Below are 24821 nucleotides of genomic sequence, written 5' to 3'. Positions count from 1 at the left end.
TCAAGCTCGCCATTTACTACGTAAAACAGAACGATCTCCGTTTCGTTTTGGGAATCTCGTACTAAACCCTGATCGTTACGCCTCTGATATACAGGGACCTGCCTTTATCTGCCTTGGTCACTGCGGCGGATCAGCTTCCGTAAAGAGTAGAAATCCCAACGGAGCGTTATGCATCTGAGCCAAAAGATCTCACTAATGCAACCTTATTCGGCCGAATCCACATGCTAAAGACGCTCAGGGTTTTATGCTGCCAAGAATCGAGCTGCCGGATACACTGATTGTCGTAGACGTTTCTTGTTCCGAAACCAGAAGGGGAAATTTAGTCAATATCCTGTGCTGTTAAGGTTCTCCGTCATTTCCAATTGCAATTTTCTTTGCAGGTTACAAATACTTAAGGAGATCACCATGACGCAGCCTTGACGGCATGCTTGGTGGTCAGACGTTCTATGCCCAAAGCGTCCCATCATGTCTTCTTCCTATTCTTTCAGCTCTCTTGAGAGCCTCTCCCTGGCGGATAGAGTGTTATTCAACCGATTCAGCAAGGGACCTGAGTGTCCTATTCCGTATAATGTTGCTCATCACGCTTTTGAGGCGGTTGCGCTGGCGCACCCTGATCTCATTGCGGTTCGACATTATGACGGGAGCACCATCACATATCGAGAGCTCAACCGACGGGCAAATATGTTGGCGAACGAGCTGATACATACTTTCGGCTTGAGGGTTGGCGATCGTGTTGTGTTGGTGTACTCGCGTTGCATTGAGATGGTTGTCTTCATCCTCGCTGTTCTTAAAGCTGGTGGTCAATACGTACCGTTGGATGGTGGCATCGTCACCGACGACACACTGGGCTTTGACATTGCCGATTCCGACGCTCCTGTTGTTCTCTGTCTTCCCAAGTTCTTTGACAAGGTTGTTCGCAGCATTCCAGATGATCGACGGAACTTTGTTAATGTTCTCGATCTGGACAGCCACTCAGATCTCTGGCGCAGAGGCAACCCTTCACATCCTATGGTGGAGGTCGGTCCAGATGATGGTGCATATGTCATCTACACTTCGGGTACGACAGGCCGACCTAAGGGTGTGGACGTGAGACATCGAGGTGTCACCAATACCCTTTTGGCAGAGCCATCCAAGCTCGGCATTAGACCTGGCAGGAACGTGGCACAGCAGCTGAATGTCGCTTTCGATATGTGTAAGTGAGATCTGACACTCTTCAATTGACTGGACTAACCATTATTGCCAACAGGTGCCTGGGAGATCTTGGGTACAATGATGAACGGCGGTACTCTTCACATCAGAGGAAGCGGCCTCGAGCCCTGGACCGAGTGTCTCCAACGTTGCGACACCATCATCGCTACACCATCGGTCGTCCAAAAGTACATGCCACGAATCGAGGACTTTCCCAATGTCGATACAATCGCTGTCGGCGGCGAGCCTTGCCCTTTGGCGCTCGCCGAGAAATGGGCTCCCCATGTCAACTTCTGGAACGTTTGCGGACCAACCGAGATCAGCATGCTCAACACAGCGCATCTTCACCAACCAGGTATTCCACTGTCGATTGGCAAGCCTAACCCCAACACGAATGTTTACATCTTGGATGATAATGAGAACCCTGTTCCAATTGGCCAACCTGGTGTTATGTGGGCTGGAGGCCCAGGTGTTTCTCGAGGCTACATCAATCTTCCCGAACTAACAGCTACTCGCTACAAGCTGGACAAGTTCACCAACGATGGGTATGTTCTCTACAATCTCACCGTCACGGATTGATACTTACATGAGTAGCAACATGATGTTCAACACTGGCGATTTAGCCCAATGGCTTGAAGACGGCAGCCTCCTCCCTCTCGGCCGAAAAGACGACCAAGTCAAGATCCAAGGCTTCCGCGTCGAGCTCGACGGCGTATCCCGCTCCATCGAATCAACCCCCGGCGTCATAAAAGGCTGCGCCCTAAAGATCGACAACGCTCTGTGGGGCTTCTACTCCTCCCACATCCCGATCGCTGAAACGGAGCTGAAACAAACCGTTGGAAAGACCCAGCCCTTCTACGCTGTCCCCACAATCTGGAAACATCTTCCCGTTCTGGAACTCACGCCGAATGGAAAGATTGACAAGAGAGCTTTGTACAAGATTGCTGAGGGTAAGAGTGACGTTCAGCAAGCGGTTGTGAAGGCTAGACCGGAGACAGTTTGGCCATCGCATGAGCGCTTGCTGTCGATTGGCAGTTCCAGTGATGGAACGCTCTTTGAGGGCGAGAAGAATGGTATCATGAGGGATCTGGAGAAGGATCCCAAGGCCGTTATTGAGGACTATGAAGAGGTTGAGACTGAAGAGTATGCACTTCCTGATAAGAATGGCTTCCATGGATGGCGCTGGCTCCGTCACACTGCATTCTCAGCATATCGCAAGCTCTTCGGCCTCATCTTCATCTCCAACCTCACTGTACTCATCTTCCTTCTTTGGGAAAGCCGCAACAATAACTTCTTCCCATCCCCTTCCAAGGTCGCGACGGCTGTCGCTTCGAATCTTCTCTGCGCCGTCCTCGTACGTCAAGACTACGTTGTCAACGCGATATTCTTCGTCTGCTCCCGAGTTCCCACGTCATTCCCTCTGTCTATCCGAAGGCACTTTGCCCGTGTATATCACAACGGTGGTGTTCACTCTGGCTGCGCCGTCTCTGCTACTGCTTGGTGGTTCATGTACACAATCTCTACAAGCCGAGACTTTCTCTTGGAGACATACCAGCCTCCTATCAAGTGTGTCGTCCTCGCCTTGACTTATGTCATCCTTCTTCTGCTCTTATTCATCCTTGGTATGGCGTACCCCAGTGTCCGCATGAAGATGCACGATCAGTTCGAGTGGGCGCATCGCTTTGTCGGCTGGTTCTCTGTCGCTCTTGTTTGGGCCCATGTCATTACATCAACAGCAGCAACGGCAACTGAGCCCTTGGGGCACGCATTGGCCAAGAATCCAACGATCTACCTACTGTCACTCATCACTCTCAGCATCGCCCTGCCTTGGGCCAGACTTCGTCGTGTTAACGTCAGGCCTGAGCCTCTCTCCAACCACGCTGTGCGTCTTCACTTCGACTTTTGCACACCTGGACCTTGCACTTCACGAGGTGTTCGCATCACTGATCGACCCATGATTGAGTGGCATGCTTTCGCAGCCATTCCTGAACCCAGCGGTAAAGGCTTCTCAATCATTGTATCTAAAGCAGGTGACTGGACCAAGCGGATCATCGAGAAGCCTCCGACATCCATCTGGACTCGAGGTACTCCGGCATCTGGTGTTCTTGCTGTCGCACCGCTGTTCAAGAAGGTCGTTCTGGTCGCAACAGGATCAGGCATCGGACCCTGTATGCCTGTCATCATGGAGAGGCGCGTTCCGTGCCACGTAGTCTGGTCTACCAAGAACCCTCTCTCAACTTATGGACAAGAGATCCTCGATACTATTCTTGCCATGGACTCTGAGGCAATCATCTGGGATACAGACAAGAAGGGTCGACCAGATATGGTCAAGTTAGCATATCAAGCCTACAAGGAGAGCGGCGCTGAATGTGTGTGCATCATTTCCAACAGATCGACGACAGCGAAAGTGGTTTATCAGCTGGAGAGTCGCGGTATTCCGGCGTATGGTCCCATTTTGGATTCTTAAAATTTGGTTGTCAGGGACTTTGGAGCGTTCTTTGTGCATGAGCCAGTCCCAGGTTTTGCTTTCAAGCAAGTTATTCTTTTGTCTATATAGGTGCATATAATGAAAGTAATTGAATATTCGAACCATGAAAGCGTCTTATGAGAATGTGCTTGTTCCATGTTGTAGCATTGAATGCTTTACGGAGACTCCGCATACTATCAGACAGCCAGGAAGGGAACAGTTACAAGTACGGATAAATGTCATGCTGTAATAAAATAAATTAAAATATCCCGAAATATCAAATGTTCAATGCTCACTCCTGCGTATCGTAGAGGTCCTCAACAATTTCTTCATTCGTATCTTGGAGCGCCATTCATTATCGTGTTCTGAAGCGAACAGCCATTTCGCACCGAGTTCCCCAAAGAAGGGTTGTACCGCATGTACCGGCCGATAAGACGTCTGAAAAACAAGCAAAACAGATCAACAGGTTTTGTGGCCCGATCTCGATTCTCCCTGCATCTTCTTGACCGTCCGAGGATATCGGCACCGTCACCACCGGCCCCAACTGATCGGCGACCAACGTCTCACAGCGGCCCCGCCGACTTTACCGTCTCGCTCCACGGCTGTCGGCCTCACCCATGATATCTATAAATCCTTCCCAACGGCCCACAAAATAAACTTGATTTTCCTCAAAAATAACCTTACTTTCTTTCTGGGGCAATCATGAAGAAGTCGATCGATTATTACGAAGTTGAACCGACAGTGAAGGAAGCGCTGGGCGAGTGCGTTCCAAGCCGACATGATTCACTTCGGTTTGCCAAGTCTTTGTTTCCTTGCTTGAATTGGTTGCCGAGATACAACTGGCGGTGGCTGTTGGGTGATAGTATTGCTGGTTTGACCGTTGGGTTGGTCGTTATTCCTCAAGCCATGGCGTATGCTCTTCTTGCTACGCTACCGCCAGACTTTGGGCTGTATACTTCTTTTGCTGGTGCGGCAACGTACTGGTTGTTTGGAACATCGAAAGACATTGTCATTGGAGTACGTCGGTCAACCGAAATCTTTTACTTCTTGGCTAACATGAGGCCCTAGACCACCGCTGTCGGTTCCCTTCTCGTTGGAGAAGTCATCTCCCACGTCCACGAATCACGACCAGATACATATACAAGTGCCGAGATCGCCGGCACGTTGTCATTCATGACTGGTATTATTCTCTTTGCAATGGGCTTATTTCGTCTTGGATGGCTCGTCGAAGTCATCCCCTACATCCCAGTGTCAGCCTTCATCACAGCAGCCAGCATCTCCATCATGTGTACTCAGCTCCCTGTATTGCTGGGCATCCACGGCGTCAATACACGTGAAGAGCCTTACAAAGTGTTCATATCGACAATGAAGAACCTGGGCGGCACCAAGTTGGACGCTGCTATCGGTATTACTTGTCTTGTTCTACTGGAATTAGCGAAGTTTGTCTTTGCCAAGTTGGAGGCTCGTCAGCCTGCGCGAAAGAAGATGTGGTCAATCATGTCTTCCCTGCGCCTCACCTTCGCCATGCTATTATATACACTGGTGAGCTTCCTGGTCAACCGCAACTTGAAGGAAGCTGAGAGCAAGTTCCGAATTGTGGGACACATCAACCAAGGTACGTCAACCACTCAATCTTGTCCCCTTCAAGCGCTAATCCATCACAGGTTTCGTCCACGCTGGCCTTCCTGATTTAAAGCCTGATCTCATTGGCGTTGTTCTCCCTCAAAGCCCCATCATCATTATCATCCTCATCGTCGAGCATATCGCTATCGCCAAAAGCTTTGGTAAGAAGCACGGATACGAAGTTGCCCCATCGCAAGAGATCATGGCTCAAGGTACAGCAAATATCATCGGGCCATTTCTGGGTGGTTACTCATGCACGGGGTCATTTGGCGCCTCGGCTGTTCTGTCGAAGGCTGGTGTCAAGACGCCCATGGCTGGTCTCTTCAGCGCCTTCATGCTACTTCTTGCGCTTTACGCTCTTACGGGAGTGTTTTACTTCATTCCACGAGCCGCTCTGGCTGGTCTGATTATCCATGCTGTTTCGAATCTCGTCGCTTCTCCGTCTACAGTGATGAAGTATTGGCGACTGTCGCCTTTCGAGTTCTTCATCTGGGTGGCTGGAGTTGTGATAGCATTATTTACTGGACTCGAAACAGGTATCTATGTCACCACTGGTCTCTCATTTTTACTTCTTCTCGTTCGCATTGCGCGCACCAGCGGCGAGTTCCTGGGTCGGGTCACTGTCCAGCAGATTGATCCAAGCGATTACGAGCAATCATTGTCTGCGAATGCGCGCGAGAAGGCACCATCGCGTGATATTTACTTGAGTCTTTCTCGAAAAGACGCTTCAAACAAAGACATCCCAGTCGAAAGCCCCCACCCAGGCATCTTGATCTACCATTTCCCTGAAGGCCTCAATTATCTCAACCAAGCAATGCACTTCAAGACGTTGACAGATTACGTGTACACTCACACAAAACGGGCGACCGAGGAGCCGGAGTGCGACAAGTCGGAGGCTCTGTGGTGTGACAAACCTGCCGTGTACAAAGGAGATACAGAGCTGCCCTTGTTACGAGCAGTCGTGATCGACTGTTCAACAATTCACAATATTGACATCACCAGTGTTCAGGGCCTGGTTGATGTGAGAAATGCGCTAGATCGATGGGCGAGCCCATATTCAATCGAATGGCATTTTGGCGGACTGCGAAATCGATGGGCGAGACGAGCTTTGACAGCCGTTGGGTTTGGTCAAAGAGCGACAGAGAATGGTCATGCGATTGGAAGCTGGACTTCAATTCTACCATTGGCAAGATCATTTGACGAGGCGCACGAAAATAGAAGACGACAGAGCAGCACAGACGACGAAAGCACAATCGGCACGCGAACAAGCACAGAAATCGAATCGTCATCACCTGCTACACCAGCAGAAAAACAAGGTCTCAGACCGGTTTTCCCGACCGACAGGCCCTTCTTCCACGCCGATCTTGACGAAGCGGTGACAGCCGCGTTGGCCAATGCAAGGAGAAGCGAGTGCCGTCCTGGTACCGAGACGGAAACAGAAAATGACTGATTGTTTCCGACTACCGGGCGCCGAAGCCACAGCCCCACTCCGTCCGTCTTCCCCGAGCCGCCCCGGAGAAATCAGTGGATATCGGCGTCTTCAAAACTCTAATTTTCATCGGGGACTAGATTAATGATCAGATGATTTAGTAGCGAGTTTAAAATGCACTAGAGCGGAAACGAAGCGTGATTTTAGACAGCGATAGAGCGAGTTTATAGAGCAAAGGTTTTCAGCCTCTGCCGTGTGTCTCGAACTTTATCGTCAATAAACTGCATCAAAGCGCTTCATAGACTTATTTGTGAACCATGGCAACAAGCTTGTTAACAGGTGCCATCTTCGGCACAGGCCTCACTCTCTCAGGCGTAGCAAATCCGCAGGTCATAAAGAATCAGTTCCGCCTCTCCGACTTTCACATGCTCGCCACATTCCTCACCGCATCCGCAACCAGCGCCGCAATCTTCACCCTCTACAACACCAAATCCACCAAGATTCCCACCCGATCAGCAAGTTCGCACGGGTGGCTGGGCCCGTACGACGGTAACATCATTGGTGGTGCCATGCTAGGTCTGGGGATAAGCTTAACGGGTGCTTGTCCCGGGACGGTCCTCGTGCAGGCCACGGCGGGTATTGGCGCCAGTCGGTTGCTCGCATGTACGTCGCTCCTTGCGGGCGTTATCTGGGTGCGGTGTAAGCCGTACATAGTCAAGCCGCCGACGAGCCGTGCTCGGAACACATCGGTTATGGATGTTACCGGGTTGTCTGCAGGCAAGGTTCTCGTCGGGTATGAGATAACGATGCTTGCGATACTCGCCGGAATCTTATACATTGCCCCGAGAAGTGTTACCATGCTTCATCCGGTTGTCGGTGGCCTCCTCATAGGCTTCGGACAGTTATCGTCTGTTATCTTGACCGAGAAGCCCGTTGGGGTCAGCGGTGCCTATGAGGAGTTTGGAAAGTTCTTCTGGGATATTTTCGGTGGCAAGGGTATTAAATCAGTCCCTCAAAACATCCTTTTTGCATGTGGATTAATGATGGGATCTTGGGCGACGTTATCCAACTTTCCGGCCATCCGGGAGGTCATGGCACAAAGTGAACAGGCATCACTGCCAATGGTTCTGGTTGGCGGAGCTTTTCTAACGTTCGGCGCTCGCATCGCTGGTGGATGTACAAGTGGTCATGGTATCAGTGGTATGGCCACGATGGGATTGAGCTCCTTTATCAGTATCGCTTCTATGTTTGGTGCTGGGTTGGTGGCCGGATTCCTGTTTGCTTAGACCTCGTTGTTAGAAGAAAGTCTTGCTTGATCACTGGTTACCTTCACTCGTTTATTAAACTTAGAATATAGATTAGAATATTTTTTGGATCTTTTGGAGTAAAATATTATTATTTGATGTATCTTAAGCATGCGGGATGCTGATAGAACTATTAAATCCCGAAGTTTCTGATGGGTCATCGCCGACACTTACGCTCTATAAACACTTTTACAGAATCGCACTGGTCAGCGAAAGAGGGTCAGCATCCTCGCTGGATTTTGCTTTCTTTGATTTAAAATAAAGCGTAATCCTATACCGGCAAGCACAGAGTAGAGAGGGAAAGTGAAGATATTAAGAGTGATTTGCAATTTGTTTTGGCTGCCTAAACTATCAATCCTCAACATCAAAATAAAAACACCCGCCTCCAGGCTCTCGTACAGCGTGTATCTCTTACAAATGGCATTGGGTTACAAGGCTTCTCTACCACGACGAACCCGTCACTGGTAGATGGATCATCTTCAGCCCTGCTGGGTTCGGCGCAGGGAGTCGCCCACCTCTAATGTTGACTTGCAATGATGGATGGATCAATCGAGGTGCAGCAAGGGACTCATCGCGTTTCCTTCGCATCTCAATGAAGTCGTGCTCGCACGTCCCGTCTTTGAGATGCTTGTTGTTCTCTCTGTGCTCCTTTACCGTCGCGAAAGGAACGGGGGCTTCCCGACCAGCCGGCGGATAATCATGTCCTACCCAGATTTTTGTATCTTCTGGTAGTGCAAGGAGCTTGCGGCCAGAGTTGAAGATGGCTTCAGCACTGCCGCCGGGGAAGTCTGCGCGCGCGGAGCCGATGTCAACGTGAAAGATAGAATCGCCAACAAACACGTTTTCTAGGTAGCAAGTCAGTGATCCATTTCAAGGTAGTGTTAGGTTGAAGTAGGCTTACTGCCAATATGGTATCCCATGTGATCCGGTGTATGACCAGGGAGATGAACAGCACGGGCGGTTAAAGTGCCAATGGTGAACTCATCATTATCCTCCCAAAGCTTATCAAAAACAGTATCGTATTCTTTTGGGTCGATGCCATATCGTTCTCCGAACAAGGTCTGAACCTGGCGGATAAGCTTTCCAATGCCGATGAGTGGCTTGGAACCTTGACTTTTGGCAAGGGCTGACTGGAGATATGATGCAGCAGTCAGATGATCTGCATGAGCATGCGTCTCTAGTATCATCTCAATCTTCAAGCCATTGTCTTTTACAGTCTTGAGAATGGCATCAGCCGATCCCGTCGACATGGCTGCTTTGATGGGATCATAGTCTAGGACTGGGTCGATGATGACAGCGCTCTTGGTGTTCGGGTCCGAGACGACGTACTGCCAGGTGCCAGTGACAGGCTCGAATAGAGAGTGGACTGTTGGTTCTGCCATTATGGTCGTAGTGGTCGCAAATCTGGCGCGGCCGATGATGCAATTTTGGGTTGGATGTCGTGAGTGTAAAAGACAAGGTTGTCTCGATGCTAGACTCCTTTGGCAGCTGGCTAGGCTTCTTCTTTGAACTGAGGTGTCCGCGACCGTGTAATAAGTCCGACCTCTCGAAGATTGTGACGCTGCTAGCGATGTGAAAGCTTTTGTTGGTACGTTTTCAAGAACAACTGCGCTTCTGCGAACAGTGGATGTAAGCGATGCCATTGTCGTAGCTGTCATACGGTGAATAATTATACAAGGGCTATGGTAGTATTGCGAAAGACTTGCTAAGAAATGCTAATAATCTAGAGCCCGAAGCGAATCATCCGGAAACTTTGATCTGATATAATTTCCCGTCCCGGGGACTTATTTGACTTCCGCTTTTGGACCCCGAAAGGTGGATCCCGACCCGACCGACTCGGCGATTGAACTGAGACGTGTTTTAAGCATAGTATCGCGGCAAATTGATAACGATAGCATGTAACGGTGTTTTGGATATTCCTGATATCGTATGATTTAGTTTGATGGAAATCATGAGAGACCTGTCAGTCATAACAGCTTTTTTAAATTAATGCTGTCACTTCGTCGAGCGGTCGGCGGTTGGCGGTCGGCCCCACTTGAAGCAGCCGCAAGCGTAGGGTAACCAGAGGATTAGGACGGCATCGGAAATTCAGGTCAAATTGACAGCTTGGCCGGGGCAGATGGTTAAAGTTGCCTCATGGTCGGCGGCTCATCAGATTACGTTCGCTCTGACAGGATAGAAGAGAATTATAAATGCCAAATGATCATGACTTTGTGAAGGGAGCGGTTGGCAATGAAACAAGTTGATGCAGGTGGACAATAAGAGTACTACTACTACGTTTTGTCTTGTCTTAAATTATCACAATATTTGCTGCATTACGCCCAGGACAAGATTCATCGGCAAACGCTCTGGGTTCTGCCCCCGGTTGTTTTATAATATCTCCTTCATCACGTAACGTAAACAGAACCAGTTCGTGAGTTGAGAAACATGCTGCGCGAGCGTTATATGCTATGACACAATAAGAAGTACTGTCTGTATAGGCAAAATTAATCGCTAGTAAAAGTACTTCTTAGCAGATGCTAGCAGATGGCTTGACCCACAAGGGAGGCCTTTATCTATTGATCTTTATCTTATCTTACCGGCGCCCGATAAGAATTACCGCGGGTCTCAGGGTTCATGGACAGATTCAACACGAGAAGTTACTCCAGAAATAATCATTGATATCATTAAATTCTTTTTGCCACAATTAACTAGCTTATGCCAAAGGCCGATACTCGGTCGAGCCCTGGGGATGTCTGTCGCCGACAAAAATTGGTTCAGAGACGTTATTCGTGCCGATTTGGTTATATCGATGTTGTCGACAGCTGACAATGCCATGAAAGATAAGGCAAATGCATGAGAACAGACTGCAAGTGGTCAGTATGATGGACTTTTCCCCAAAGCTCCTTGCGAACTTACAATGCTAAGCCACCAAGACCGACGCAAGTCGCAAAGACGTATCCGTAAAAACTCGTCACGGTCTTGAGGCTGTCGGGGCACTTGTTGTTTTCACAGTAATCAGTGCCATGGGCCCATAACACCGCTGTTTGCGCCGCGAGAACGGCAAATGATATAAGCCAAAATATAGTGAGAATGGTGTCAAGAATCGCGGCGACCAAGTAATTGAAGAGGCGGTTGGAGAACATATGAGCAAAGGCCATCCATGTTGAGACCAGAAGTGATGCAGAGCTCTGTAAGCAAAGTCAGCAAGCCATTTCCAATGACGATCGGAACATTTTCTTACGTACGGTTATGATCAACAAGCAATTCCCCGGAATAACCACGGCATTTATTGTGAAAGACGTGACGACGATGGTGATAATGTTTAGTACAGCTTGGAAGATGCGCAGAACCGTGAATCCGGTTGGGTATTGCGAAAGATCTGGGCGTCGGGAAGTCATTTTGGTAGTGATATCACCACGATATTATGGAAGCGTTATTTAAATTGAAAGCAGCTATTGATCGAGGAATGGGAGTTCTATCGGAATTGCGGAAGTAGATATGTCCATGATAAAGGAAATCTCCCAAGGCTAGGATATAAAAATATCGTCCCGCTTCTTTGAGTCCAAGCCTCAGTGAGTGGCTCGAGTGTTTGAATCCTGTCAGATTTCATCCTGGATTGAGATGGTTTCTCCGAGCGTCAGCCTCAGGGTCGCGGAGTCAGGATGACAGAGGCCATGCTGACCCATCTAGTGGTGGAGCATGTAAGATTGCTTTGCAAGACATCAATGTCAAGAAAGAAGTAGGAAGAGCTCAATGTAAGAAGGATGAAAATTCTTCAAAATGTAAAGTGAGAGAATGAAGAACGGTTATGTTTTTTTCCCATATTGTCTGTCGTCTTCTGATCTCCAATGTTGCTGAGCCAGCGACACCGCTTGTAAGAATAGGAGCCTCATCCCTGCGTTATCGACATGGCGCAGCACTGAGCCAGTCGCAAGATTAATTGGCCGCCTACACGAGATTTTCTCCGGGAATAAAAGTTCCACTGTCTAGTATGCCAGCATTATAAGGCTGTTATGTTTCAAAGTGATGTCACTGGCATGCCTTTTTCCTGGGCTGTTGTGGACTTGCCCAGACATGACCTAGCCTCCCCGACTGGAAGTTGAACCAAAACACTGAACACCAACAGTATGGAATGAAGAGTTAGATCATCTGGAGCTTATGAGCTTCTATACATAATCGGGAGGTAAGTTGGTGTTACACCAGCAATCTCGACTGCTGATGAAGCTGCACAATGTTGCAGCGCCTTACAGGCCGAAAGAGTCAGTGGTTCAGGACCCGTCAGGCTCGTATCCACAGAGGTCCATTGCAATTCACTTGGCCATTTCAAGGACGAATTCTGAATGGTAGTCATGTAATTGCTATCTTTTGATGATTATAAGTGACATGCGTTTGCAGCAATATCTAGTGCAATAGATGTTTCTATTGTCGAACACAAATGAGTTGAAGCCAACCCCTTATTGAACAATGGCAGGGTGGTCCATGTAGCATGCAGCACACTGCTCAGTCTTCCAGACATAAATTAAGTTCTTGCAGCCGGGGCATTCCGCACATTGACATATCTCGCTGTGAGGGCACTGGTCGGGCTGGACACCACCGTTGGCCGGGATTGGAGATGGCATTTCGGCAGCAACATCGGCATAGGGAGAAAATGGGATCGAAATGGCGATCGTGGAGGTCATTGAAGGATGTATGTTGAATGTGGTCGAAGAATGGCTATTATTTCTATGGAAATGTTAATAGACGTGAAAGGTTTGATGTCTTGGGTAAAGTGGCAGGAGACGTTGCGGTAATGTAAGTGTGAGGTTTCTTTAGTTTGTCGAAATGGTGCCTCGCTTTTATACAAAAAAAGAAAGGACATTCACGGCGGGCAGCGGAATGATATTCCACGATCTTATGAAGGATTTGACTGTCGTGCTTCAGCTACAATTCTCTAGCAAAGTTGCGGTGCTGGGTAAGAGTTGCCTGCGCCCGTGGATGTACGTGGTGCTCTGTGTGATATTCACGGAATCACAGTCTCATTCAGCGGTGAAAATATATCATGTTGATCATATTACCTCATACCTAGTTAACTTTTATCTTCGAGCCTTGGATAAGATATCAGGAGTGTCTAAGCACCAAAAGCCGCAAAGCAGACTGGATGCGTCAAGCAAACAACGCTGAGTGAGTGTTCACACGAGAAAAGATACATCTTTTTAAGAAGCTAGAAGCATAAGCTTCAGAAATCTCAGGAAGGTTAAAGTTGGTATTTCAGCTGCGGAGCACATATTAGCACTGAAACAGGATATATTCATTCTATATCGTGTTGTTTAGACCTTAAGACCGCAACCATGACACATTGTGGTTTCTCGGTGTACAGCACCTATTATCGCATCAGATAAATAACTAAAGAATAAAACCGAGGAACCTGTTCAATATGCTTTACTTAACATTTCTCATTCTCCATACTAGTCAGCTAGCGATCCATGATCCATCGTACTCCACCGAACCTCTCCATCGCAAAGCACACAAAGGAGAAATACGAACCTAAAACATGTTAAGCATCCAGGAAGGACAAACCCAAAACAAAGAAACCATCTCAAATCCGCTGTGAATAGGCATATAGCTTAAACTTCGCTGGGAGAGAGAATCAAAAGGCATAAATGAAAAACCTATGCACATCAAAAAAAGCCACTTAGGCAGGGCAGTTAATGTTGCAGTTAGAGCACTGCATGGTACTCCAGTTAGAAATCTCGTTCTTGCAACCGCTGCAGCCGGTGCACTCGCATCGAGTGCTGTGGGGGCACTGAATAGGCTGGGGACCAAACTCGGCGGGGATGAGAGAAGGGAAGTAGCCGTGAGCTGCCTCGGTGGGTGGAGTGGGAGCCGATGACTCAGGGGTGAAACCAGTGGAAGGATACATGATGATGGTGATTGGTGTTGATTGTTTTGTGTGTGTGAAGTTGTTGGTAGCTGTGATGCTGTTGATGTTCTGCTGTGAGTTGGTAGTAGAAGTTGTGATGTGAGTGACGATTCTCTCCAGGTTGCAGGGCAAACTCATGGCATTTTATATGCGCTGAAAGAAATTCGACCTTCTCCGTTCAGAGAAATAAGAATGCGCTGTCAAGATCCCTTGAACCACTTGTTCATGGCGGTGTTCGGCCATAGTTTACCGATGCAGTGGCTACTGTTGGGGCAATTCATTATCCTGTGCGAACGATGGAGGTGTTTCGTTTTATGTTCATACTTTCATTTCATTTGGTATTAATGAGCTGTTTTACTTTGTTCCCAACCAATGATTCCATTCCCTTTGCCTACGCTGTGAACAAGACCTTTCAACAAGGCCTAACCGCTGAACAATGGCTCTTTGAATGCTTAATTAGTCGAACAACTCCAAACTAGAGCAGACAGACAGAACGAAGGCTAAAAAAATCAGTTGCGAAGGTGGAATCCCCTTTACCGCGGATATTTACTTTCATGTTACCCGTGAATATCTGGATTCTCTTAGCGCTTTGCACTTTCGTTTCCTGTGCTTATTTGGCTACATGTTTGCAGGAATAAGGTCAACAAAGTCCTTTCAATGTGTTGGGATGGGTTCTCGTACGTGGGACGCGTTATGTTCCCCTTGTTCATATTCCAAAACATCTGAGACGTTGGTCAAAGCTCATATCTTATGTAGAAGGTGGGTTTAACATCACACTGTAGAAGGTTCCCAGTGCTCACACCAAGTTTTTCTCCTTCCGCACAATCAAGCCTTTACAAAATGTATTACATATCAAGATAGTTGAAAGGTTATTGCGGTCTACGGCCCCACTATCACATAAAATGTTAAACACAATTAAACGGAGCTAGTGGTAATGTTTTGTAAGTTTTTCTTTGATCCTCCCCTGACCTGTTCAGCTACCTATCAAGCCTCTTCCATCCCCTGCACCCCGACTCTGCATAGGAAACACACTCAATAACAGTACCAGAGCAAACTTTTACTTCCAAAAATGAAAGCATCCCAACCTATATCAGCAAATATCGCCTACGCGAATCGTAAGTAACTCGCATTAGCAGGAATGCAAACAAAAAAATAAGCAGTCTCATCTCAAACCAAGAGAAATGTCTAGACGGGGCAGTTGCAATAGCAATCGTAGCACTGGAGGCTGGTGATGCAGTAGATCTTCCCAGTACAACCATCGCAGCCCTGGCAATGGCAGCGAATACCTTTTCCGCACTCATGGACCTGGGGATCTTGACTAAGAGCGTCGGGATAGTGCTCCTGCTTGTCCCCAGACGGCGAGCCAGGGATTGAGACAGGAGCAGAAAATTGAGGAAAGGGATCCATGGTCGCGAGGTGAGATGGAGAAAGTCTTGCAGTAAGTTGATGTTGTCTGGAATTGCTTCGGTAGCTCTTGATACGACCGGAGGCTGGATACTTGTCAATAAAATGGTAAAGTGAGGTAGCACTTGTGATGAAAGAGTTACCGATGAGGTTGATGGCGCTGCCAAGAAGGGGACGAGGCCAGGGGATTTTATACCTGGGTCTAATACGTGAAGAGGCTCAGTTTGTTTGTTCAGCGTATTCACCTTGTATACCTTGTCGCTCTTTCATCTGTGACGATTGTGTTCTTCATCACTGAACAGGTTTAGGAAACCCTTTCTTTGTCTGATTCATCCTCTTCCGCTGCGCGCCTGAACAAAGAACAATAGGCAGTAAACCATCGCATGGGCCTGTCTCTCTTTTATTTCGTCACTGAAAGATCTCCTAGCGGGCGTCTGTTACCTAGATGCGTTTCATTTAGAAAGACTGACCGTGCATCTTCACCGCCCGCTGCCTTATCGATATGCATTGCATGGCGAATGGTGAAACTTGATGACAGTAACGCTGGAAGATTTGCGAGGAACGATTTACAAACGCATATTTAAGGCACACGACCTACTCCATAAGTACGAAACGGCTTAACACGTAGTCCTTGTAAAAGCACAGTATGCATAAATAGTATTAAGCATGCGTATGCATCGATTTGGAAAGAAACTCTGGTGTAAGAATGTGACTGAACTACTGATTTGCCTATTGAAAGTAGTTCCTCTGCTCTCGGCTCCTGACCAATGAGATTTCGCTCAAAGTCATCTTGCACTCACTAAAAGTGTGATAGCAGTTCAGCTGCACTTGTGCCGCCAATCGGATTCAGCGCTACGAGACCCCTGAAGGTTCCTTAGACACAAACGGCAGTGATTTATCTCAGGTCAGCGAGCCACGTTCGCGCCACAAGGGATAGTTCCTGGGCCCAGAACGGGACTTAGTCATGGGGACGGGCCGAGCCACTGAGATATCGCCAATTAATACTGTTATTGGGAGTGATTCCAATGGTCGGCGGGGATGTTCAGCTCAGCCGCCGCCAGCCTAGTCTTTGCTTCTCGTAGCGGCTAGGGTCTGGGCAGGTCTCTATCAAAAGCCATCTCTGTAGGGGTCTTTGCCCTTAAAAACCAGTCTTTCGCACAATTGAGCGTGCTCTGTCTCTGATTATCTGTTCTTCCAGTCTCTGCTTTGGTGAATCAGAAATATGGCTTTCCGAATTTTGGCGGGTATTACTCGAGGCCAGCTCTTAGCCGGAGGCGCTGCTCTCGGAGGAACAGGCCTTGCTGCATCGCTGATAGAGAGTGACAGCCAGAAGCTGCAGGCTACTGAAGCACAAGTCCAGTTCCATACCTCCTCCATTCACCCAACTCCTGTTGGCTTCAGTCCTTGGCAGATCCGTAACGACTATCCCACCTCGGACATTCTCAAGGCTAGCCTCAAGGCACAGAAGGATGGTTCACTCCCCCACGCTCCCTCCCCACTGATCCCTGCCCCCGGATTGCCCGGTGATTTCGAGGGCAAGAATGCGCCATGGCTGAAGGTCGACTACGAGAAGGACCCTGAACAGTTTGCTAAGACTATCAGAGAATACTGTTTTGATGGCAATGTTGAGAAAGACTTTCGTCTCAATGAGAACACAGTCCGAGATTGGTACCATGCGCCTTGGATGCATTATCGGGACCCAAACTCAAACTGTACCGAGCGTGAACCCATCAATGGCTTCACATTCGAGAGAGCGACACCTGCAGGAGAGTTTGCTGCGACGCAGAAAGACACCCTGCAAAATTGGGCAGTTGGATTCTACAACGCTACTGGTATATCTGATCATGCTTAATCTGTCTTCGTCTAACATTCCTCCAGGTGCTACTGTCTTTGGTGACATGTGGAAGGATCCCGATAACCCTGATTTCTCCCAGAACAAAGAGTTTCCAGTCGGAACATGTGTTTTCAAGGTAGGAAATCGCTTTACACTGGTGGAAAATCATGACTGACAGTGACTAGATCTTATTGAACAACTCCACGCCTGAGCAGATGCCCATTCAAGATGGGGCCCCAACAATGCATGCAGTGAGTTGTGCCGACTATGACACCGGGACTGTGATCTCTAACAAGCGACAAGGTCATTTCCAAGTCAACAAGCAATGGCAAAGAGCGTAATGACTTCGCATCGCCACTTCGTCTGATCCAAGTCGACTTCGCCGTCGTCGATAAGCGCTCACCAATTGGATGGGTCTTTGGCACTTTCATGTACAACAAAGACGAACCCGGGAAAGGCGTGAGTAACTCCCAATAACCAAGGAAAGATTTACTCATGCTGACTTCGTTGTGAAATACTCAGCCTTGGGACAGACTCACTCTTGTCGGTCTTCAGTGGGGCAATGACCATTGGTTAACGAACAAGGTCTATGAGGAGACCAAGGCCGAGCACCACGTGGCTAAGCCGCGAGAATGCTATATCAACCCGAAAGCAGAGAAGATTCGAATCCGAGAGGGCGGCACACGGCCCACATGGGGATGGAACGGCCGTATGAATGGCCCAGCCGACAACTTCATTTCGGCATGCGCCTCTTGTCACTCAACATCGACGTCCCATCCGATGTACAATGGCAAGGTCAAAAATGGCGTCAAACAAACCTACGGCATGGTACCGCCACTTACCATGGCAGCTTCCCCCCAGCCAAAGCCAGGTAACACCTTTAGTGATGTTATGATCTACTTCCGAAACGTCATGGGTGGTGTACCATTCGACGAGGGAGTCAACCCCAAGAATCCGGATGAGTATGATCCCAGCTACAAGAGCAAGGTCAAGAGTGCCGACTACTCGCTGCAGTTACAGGTGGGTTGGGCGAACTACAAGAAGTGGAAGGAGGATCATGAGACTTTGGTGCAGAGTGTCTTCCGCAAGACAAGATATGTTATTGGCTCGGAGTTGGCTGGTGCTTCCGATCTGTCGCAGAGAGACCAGGGTCGACAGGAGCCAACGGACGATGGCCCGGTCGAGTGAGCAGTGTGATGGAGTGGGCAGTATTGACAGTACTGAATGTACATGAACGGAAAGAATACATAGTACAATAAGCCATGATAGCAACTGGGTGCCTGGAAGACCTGGAAACGTAGTCAACATTCCCCATGCGATAGTGATGTGACTTGCCACTCATTTTCTTGTTCATTTGTACATCATTCCCCCGTTTTGTTATCAGAGACAGGGCGAAGAATGATACCCATTATTTGACTCTATGCAACTTGGTGCTTATGCACTTCCATATCGGTAATGGTTGTTTCCCTCATAGCACCACTTGCATCACTGATTTAGGAAATAGGACGCTAACGGAATTCCGAAACACCACGATCTTAATTCATCCCATGGTGTCTAGTGGAGGTAAGAAACATAAGGGTCTCGGCCAGACAAGAAGTCTTTGGTAAACTTATGATGATCTTAAAGAGGTTTTTGATGAGCTTACTTGGTCATCCTGCTCTAAGGTCCGAAGACCGTTTGCTGAGGAGTGTTACAACAGCTAAAAAGCAGTACGCAGGACCTCGGAGCTCCAAGCTGTTTCAACACGATTATTCTGCCGTCTGACGGCATGAAGGAGGCCTAGGGCTTACTCGATAAGGCAAGAAGTGTCACCGGCTGATTCAGCTCACTGTCCGAGACAGGAAGGTCACAGGTCAGCTTCTAGAATGGTGGCTTACTTCATCTCCATCTCTTTTCAATCCCGGTGTCAGATTGGGATAGGCATATAAATTCTGCAGCCAGCTCGAAATTCCGAGAATGGTCCAGGGCTTCATGTTGCTGAATTCTCTCTATTGATCTCACGTTGGTCTTTTCCTCACAATGTCAACCAGTATTCACGAACAGACGCATGCAAACCGTGCTGCAGGATCAGTTGAGGAATTCTTCAATCAAAACCACTCAGTACAAGTCGTTATATTGCAATGGGTTGATATTTGTGGAATTATAAGGACCAGATTACTCCCTGCTTCACGATTCAGGAACCTCGTGAGATCTGGTGGTCACATTTATTGTGCCCCGTTGGATACACTCGTACCTACAACCGCTGAATTCATCCCTCAATTATTCGCTCTTTTCAACGGTAAGGGCAAGATATACCCTGATGTTTCCACGATCCGAACTATGAAGCATGATGCATCCGGAATCGGCAATGCAGCTCGTTGCGTTGGTACTGTGGATTTTCAGAATACTGATGCCCGACTCCTCTTGGATGACATTGTCAAAAAGGCTGGAGAGTCTCGCGGCTTGAAGTTCCTTGTTGGCATTGAGTTGGAATTCTGTCTTCTCGTTCCAGGAACCCTTGAAGCAGCTGAACCTGCAAAGCCGGGAGTGGCTGGTACTTTGGGTACTCTCCGCTCCAAAGTCTGGCCTATACTCAACGAAATTATTGTTGCCTTCGGTGAAGCAGGTATTGAAGTTCAGCAGGTGATAAAAGAGTACGGTACATCGGCCTATGAAGTTGCCCTCCCTCCTCTTCCTCCCATTGAAGCCGTGGATACCTATTACTACGCCAAAGAATTAATCCAGAATGTGGCACACAAGTATGGAGTTCTTGCCACGTTCTATCCGACACCATACGACGGAGAACAGGGCCAGAAGAGCGGACAGCATATTCACATCTCGGCAACCCCAACTGAGGAGAATAAAGACTGGAAGCCTGATGACACCCTGGCGGGCATATTGAGCCATATCCCTGCACTCATGGCATTGGGCATGTGCCAGGTTGACTCTTATGAGAGAGTCAATATCGGCAGAATGTGTACCGGCGGTCTTGTGGGATGGGGTGACAATAATCGAGACATGCCTGTCAGAAGAGTCACCAAGAACCACTGGGAGATCCGCGTCAACGACGCTACCTCGAACTCGTATGCCATGGTAGCCGCGATCATTGGTGCCGCCCTCGACTCCAAGCCTCTTACAATCGCAAACGCAGCTGGTAGGTCTACCGAAGTCGAGATAGCTGATGTCTGCTAATTCATTTAGAATTCACATTGATGTATTCCGATGAAGAAAGAGAGAAAATGGGACTGACAAAACTTCTTCCGACGTCTCTTGAGGCTGCACTGACGGAGCTGGAAGATGACAGAGCTTGGGCAGATAGTGTTCTTGGTCAAGAGTATATCGACTGGTTCCTTGCACTAAAGCGGGCAGAGATGAATACTTCTTCAAAGATGGAGACCAAAGAAAGAAGATTACATATGCTCAGCTTCTTCTAATATGGTACTACGGCGAAGACGGCAGCTTCTATCCATTGGGGAAAACAGAAGAATGTGCTGTTATCACAATATTCAGATTAACCCTCAACATATTATGTCAATACTCTAAGCTGTGTCGGAGAAATTAACGTGTCGTGGTGCCTTTGAGCCCATGTAGCAAATCGATATGCGAGTGGCTTGACTATCTTTGAGTGGAAAGTGACAGCAGGAATTATCTGATATTTATCCAGGGGGATTGGTTTTGCTTTATAATGTTCTCTGCGCTGCACGTCGTAAGTCTCAAGGAACTGAGGAACTTTTCCTTTGTGCGACTGGGTCGGAAATCGGCAGCGTTGGACAAATGCACGGAACAGGCGTCAAGTATACCAAGCCCTAATTCGCATTTCAGACAGCGATAAAGCCAAAATGTTGGACGCTGAAGATAGTAGCGATAGATTACAGGCGATGCCCGAATCAGAGCTTTCTGCTCTGAGGTGCTGCCAAAAGCGAGAAGAACATGATGCAGAATAGCTAAAGGAAGGCGTTCAAAGTGGGGTGGATGAATAACCATATCTGGAGCTCTTTGATCACTACCTGGCAGACTTGCCAAAGTTTCTAAGGCATTTTGCGAGATAAAAATCTGTTGCTTTATGGTATACCGGCGTCTGTTTGAGCGACGGTCTATCTAGAATTGCCTGCGAGAAAGAATGCTAGGAATTGTGGGTCGGGGATGTCAGTAGTGTCATTGATGCAGAGGGGAAAAGTGAGTCCTGGCTGCCCCAACAAAGGTTGCAATGATGTGCCCAACCAGCTGTGACGAGTCATGTATGACTTGCTTGAGTAAGAGTGACATTGGCCAGCTGCGGATATGAATGGTCAGTTCCTCCATGTCGGTTCGCTACCACTATGATCAAGCCAAATGTTTCTGTCAGTGCCAAGTTGGTAGGTAATTAATGTTTCGAAATATACTGTACCGGACAAATACAGAAAGTACGGTGACAATGACTCTAAACCTTTGCGGAGATAAGATAAATCCGTACTCCCAGCCTCAAGCCACACGTTGATCGCTCAAGTCTCGTCTGACATACAGCAGCAGGGCTGACCAGCCCAATTGAGCAACTCCGGGATTAATGGCAAAATCCGGGATCGCGGGGGTATAACAACATTCACTTGACCACAAAAGGACTTGAAGAGATATGATCACGAACAGTCTTTGTTTTATCATTAAAATCCATTTACGGTGCCCTTCTTCCAACAGCGAATACTTTTTCCAGCACGAAGCCATGTCTACTCCAAGCCTAACGAATGCCCAGCAAGTCAGAGACTTTGTCGAGACGATACACGACAAACAATATCCAGCTATTGACCCGAAGAGCGCAGGACTACCAAAGGGCTTTGTCGTATGCATCATCGGCGCTGGAGGAGCTGCGGGCTCCGGGCTGGCAAGGTCTTTCGCCAAAGCTGGTGCCGCGGGGATAATTATAGCGGCTCGAACAGAAAAGACGCTGGAGGCAACAACCAAGGAGGTTGGTGACATCAATGCATCCATCAAGATTGCTTCTGTTGCGTGCGATATCACTTCCAATGGCAGCGTGGCCGACATTGCTTCAACTGTCAAGAGCCAGTTCAACGGGAGATTAGACGCCGTGTTCGTCAACTGTGGGTTCTCGGGTCCTCTCTCAAAGGCTACAGTTCTTGAAGAAGACTTTGAGGACGTGCAAAAGGCCTTCGCTACACACTGCTTGGGTACATGGCTTGCCGCACATCATCTTTTACCCTTCCTCTTAGAGAGCAAGGGCAGCTTTGTTGTCATCAGCTCTATCTCAGCTCAAGGTCTCACCGGATTCGGCACAACATCTCATTATTGCACCAGCAAGCTTGCCCAAGCCCGTATGGTCGAGATGTTACATGCACAATACGCCCACAAGGGCATTTTTGTTGCTAGTGTACACCCCGGTGGAATGCAGAGCGAGTTTTCACGGGCGGCATCGAATGATATTCAGCACCGTAAGTAGTCTTTCCATCCCAAGTACATACAGCCACTTGCTTACTCAGGATAGTCCTAAATGATAGCCCGGATCTTGTAGGAGCTTTTTCGGTATGGCTCTTGAAATCACTTGACTTGGAAAAGCGTAGACAGGCCCTGAATGGACGATGGGTATCTTGCAAATGGGATGTCGAAGAGTTGCAGGGGAAATTCCAACAAATTCAGCAACGGGATCTGCTCAAATTTAGAATGGCTGTGGAGTGAGCATGACACACAATCCGTACGTGGGATGGCTACAGAGTCTGTGTGAAGAAATGGTATACTTCGTCAAGGCTCAACATAACATCGAGGTTCAATGGTGAAGAGGCGTTAAGACGCCTATCTAAGCACAAGATAGAGTTCACGGTTCCTAGCACTACAATAAAGCACGTGGGGCTATCTTTATTCTATCAAATATCCCACAGAAACCCTTATGTCGATCGGCCTTCATCAGTTCAATACTCTTCATCCCGTCCAAACATTTTCAGCCACAAGTGCGAAGCAATCGCATAGTCCGCGGAGCAGAAACTACTTCCATGTTCTTGAAGTGCCAATGGCAGTAACTTATTTTGCCGTTTCATTGGTACCTATCGCGGAATTCAAAACCTAGTATAGTACTGCTGGCAGGGATCTAAGAGGTCTTGTGACTATAGGCGATAAAGTCTTACTTGAGATGAGTCGGTGAATCCTGCAAGATATATCATTGTGATCTGGTGACAAATGAGAAATTTCAGCATCACCTCTTAAAAGATTTAACTTGTCAAAGACCAAAAATACATAGGGCTTGAATCAACAAGGGTGAATGCAACTCATTTTAATCTGTACCAAACCTTATAACCGGTCCTATATACTATCTAGGTTCTCCATGATAGCTCTAGCAACCCTCAACCATCGGCATTGTTTGCTTCATATCCCCACAGAAATACTTTTCTTTGGGAAACAGAGTATATGCTTGGTTGTCGCGTATAGGTTTATGTTATGTCCCTGGGGCTGACTTAGTGCTGCTGTCAGCCTTGCACCACTTACAATGATGATCCTTCCCTTTCGAGTTTAGGCCCTTAGAGAGGGGTTGGGGAACCTCTTAGACTTTCTTTTTACTCATATTGTACTGTCGACGGGACGGAACTTGCCCAACCTATCGTAACCTACCATACAAGGGTAGGACTGATGGTGAAAACAGCAAGTTATAGTCCTACGACTTGCAATTCGTTCAATAACTAATAGCTGCTTAGACAGCAGATCATCATTCGAAAACACTTTGATATTTGCTTCGCTTCATATTCATATCGGGCAACAAAATCACCAGATCAATTATAATGGTCTTCCAGCATGGATCAGTCTCTGTGCGATACGTGCGCCAGGATGAATATTGAAGAGCTTGTCTCTCAGCATGGCTTTGCGCTACATAAGAACTTGCTCAATCTCTACAAGTCTGTGAGGACATGCCGGTTGTGTCGTCATGTACTCAGTAGCTTGAAGCCTCTTCTACCGCTCGACTTGAGAAGCCTACCTTGTCGCCATGCAATGAGACATCTGAGCTCGGAAAGCTCAAGATCTTCTCTTTCGGAATCGAATCAAAAGCTGTTAGCCACTCAACAGGCTCGAGCCTTTTATGGACAACATAACCACCCGAAACACGGCTTGACCATAGTAGTTTCGGGCGTCGACTCGGAAGCTCCCAGCGAGCGCGAACGAAGCATTCCCTGGCTTTTGATGAGGACCCTTCCCGGAGATCCCGCCCAGCGCTCAGGCACCAAGACAGCTCGACTGATACCAGAAAGCACGTCTAGCTTGACTTCGGCTGTTCATGCTTTGGAGTGGCTCAAGGAATGCCTTCTCAGCAAGGATTGCTTTGAAGGTTGTACACATATCATAGACAACGATCTTCAGAAGTGTCTGGCGAAGACACATGGCAATAACAGAAAGTTGGAATCACTTTCCCTGTCAGAGGGACTTGGTGTATCGCTGTAGTAAGTGTGAAATTTCGTGGTGAGATCTGAGAGGGAGGGGCGCCAGAAATAGGCTCAACAGATCGCGCATAGGAAGTAAATAAGTCGAAATAGGAAGTATTAGATAAGCTTATTCTCGATGAACTTCCATGGGATCATTTATTGCAATTTTCTGCACAATAGTAAGAACACTAGTTGCGTAAGGCTTCTGACATGCAATGAGTTTCTTGTCTCGCTTGTACAGACTGTGAATTCGGCCGAGAGGCGGTCCTTTACGCTTGGCGCCTTGTAGGTCATTCCTTCATTACCAATCCGAACTCAGCT

At 48.0% G+C, this 24821-nt stretch overlaps 10 protein-coding genes across 11 annotated transcripts; 6 read left to right on the top strand and 4 right to left on the bottom strand.

Annotated features, from left to right (window-relative positions):
• Positions 1–465: 465 nt before the first annotated feature.
• FOXG_13405 (uncharacterized protein) lies at positions 466–3655 on the top strand (the record flags this gene model as incomplete). The annotated part of the gene is made up of 3 exons (XM_018393385.1): positions 466–1192; positions 1247–1733; positions 1783–3655. 3 exons carry the CDS (start codon positions 466–468, stop codon positions 3653–3655), a joined length of 3087 nt encoding a protein of 1028 aa, XP_018252641.1.
• A 702-nt stretch (positions 3656–4357) lies between these two features.
• On the top strand, positions 4358–6728 carry FOXG_13404 (uncharacterized protein; the record flags this gene model as incomplete). Its single annotated transcript, XM_018393384.1, has 3 exons — positions 4358–4672; positions 4724–5270; positions 5320–6728. 3 exons carry the CDS (start codon positions 4358–4360, stop codon positions 6726–6728), a joined length of 2271 nt encoding a protein of 756 aa, XP_018252640.1.
• A 213-nt stretch (positions 6729–6941) lies between these two features.
• On the top strand, positions 6942–8129 carry FOXG_13403 (uncharacterized protein). The gene has a single exon (XM_018393383.1). The coding sequence runs from the start codon at positions 7025–7027 to the stop codon at positions 7991–7993; it is 969 nt and encodes a 322-aa protein (XP_018252639.1). The 5' UTR covers positions 6942–7024; the 3' UTR covers positions 7994–8129.
• A 192-nt stretch (positions 8130–8321) lies between these two features.
• Positions 8322–9770, bottom strand: FOXG_13402 (uncharacterized protein). Its single transcript, XM_018393382.1, has 2 exons — positions 8913–9770; positions 8322–8856 (listed from the first exon to the last, which is right to left on the bottom strand). The coding sequence occupies exons 1-2, from the start codon at positions 9667–9669 to the stop codon at positions 8453–8455; spliced, it is 1161 nt and encodes a 386-aa protein (XP_018252638.1). The 5' UTR covers positions 9670–9770; the 3' UTR covers positions 8322–8452.
• A 936-nt stretch (positions 9771–10706) lies between these two features.
• FOXG_13401 (uncharacterized protein) lies at positions 10707–11391 on the bottom strand (the record flags this gene model as incomplete). Its single annotated transcript, XM_018393381.1, has 3 exons — positions 10707–10857; positions 10910–11181; positions 11239–11391. The coding sequence occupies 3 exons, from the start codon at positions 11389–11391 to the stop codon at positions 10707–10709; spliced, it is 576 nt and encodes a 191-aa protein (XP_018252637.1).
• A 1056-nt stretch (positions 11392–12447) lies between these two features.
• On the bottom strand, positions 12448–12672 carry FOXG_21162 (uncharacterized protein; the record flags this gene model as incomplete). The annotated part of the gene is made up of 1 exon (XM_018401489.1): positions 12448–12672. One exon carries the CDS (start codon positions 12670–12672, stop codon positions 12448–12450), a length of 225 nt encoding a protein of 74 aa, XP_018252636.1.
• Positions 12673–13664: 992 nt separating this feature from the next.
• On the bottom strand, positions 13665–13892 carry FOXG_21161 (uncharacterized protein; the record flags this gene model as incomplete). The annotated part of the gene is made up of 1 exon (XM_018401488.1): positions 13665–13892. One exon carries the CDS (start codon positions 13890–13892, stop codon positions 13665–13667), a length of 228 nt encoding a protein of 75 aa, XP_018252635.1.
• Positions 13893–16456: 2564 nt separating this feature from the next.
• On the top strand, positions 16457–18318 carry FOXG_13400 (uncharacterized protein; the record flags this gene model as incomplete). Of its 2 annotated transcripts, XM_018393379.1 has the most annotated exons (5): positions 16457–17128; positions 17175–17266; positions 17316–17381; positions 17434–17589; positions 17653–18318. In XM_018393379.1, the coding sequence occupies exons 1-5, from the start codon at positions 16519–16521 to the stop codon at positions 18316–18318; spliced, it is 1590 nt and encodes a 529-aa protein (XP_018252633.1). In that variant the 5' UTR covers positions 16457–16518. The 2 variants fall into 2 exon arrangements, with proteins under 2 accessions (XP_018252633.1, XP_018252634.1); XM_018393380.1 differs by having other exon boundaries at positions 16457–17266.
• Positions 18319–19149: 831 nt separating this feature from the next.
• On the top strand, positions 19150–20543 carry FOXG_13399 (uncharacterized protein; the record flags this gene model as incomplete). Its single annotated transcript, XM_018393378.1, has 2 exons — positions 19150–20263; positions 20311–20543. The coding sequence occupies 2 exons, from the start codon at positions 19150–19152 to the stop codon at positions 20541–20543; spliced, it is 1347 nt and encodes a 448-aa protein (XP_018252632.1).
• A 1108-nt stretch (positions 20544–21651) lies between these two features.
• Positions 21652–22992, top strand: FOXG_13398 (uncharacterized protein). The gene is made up of 2 exons (XM_018393377.1): positions 21652–22529; positions 22583–22992. Exons 1-2 carry the CDS (start codon positions 21719–21721, stop codon positions 22771–22773), a joined length of 1002 nt encoding a protein of 333 aa, XP_018252631.1. The 5' UTR covers positions 21652–21718; the 3' UTR covers positions 22774–22992.
• The last annotated feature ends 1829 nt before the right edge of the window (positions 22993–24821 follow it).

The sequence above is a fragment of the Fusarium oxysporum genome, chromosome 12 (genome assembly GCF_000149955.1).
Source record: "Fusarium oxysporum f. sp. lycopersici 4287 chromosome 12, whole genome shotgun sequence".
NCBI lineage: Eukaryota > Fungi > Ascomycota > Sordariomycetes > Hypocreales > Nectriaceae > Fusarium > Fusarium oxysporum.
Note: the sequence above shows the minus strand (reverse complement) of the source record. Positions and strands in the feature narration are given on the sequence as shown.

Bases quoted from the DNA above. Each gene is read 5' to 3' on its own strand.
- FOXG_13402 (XM_018393382.1), bottom strand. From the start codon at position 9,669: ATGACAGCTACGACAATGGCATCGCTTACATCCACTGTTCGCAGAAGC. The intron at 8,857-8,912 runs GTAAGCCTACTT...CTTGCTACCTAG, and splicing joins CATGGGATACCATATTGGCA to AAAACGTGTTTGTTGGCGAT.
- FOXG_13403 (XM_018393383.1), top strand. From the start codon at position 7,025: ATGGCAACAAGCTTGTTAACAGGTGCCATCTTCGGCACAGGCCTCACT.
- FOXG_13398 (XM_018393377.1), top strand. From the start codon at position 21,719: ATGATCACGAACAGTCTTTGTTTTATCATTAAAATCCATTTACGGTGC. The intron at 22,530-22,582 runs GTAAGTAGTCTT...TACTCAGGATAG, and splicing joins ATCGAATGATATTCAGCACC to TCCTAAATGATAGCCCGGAT.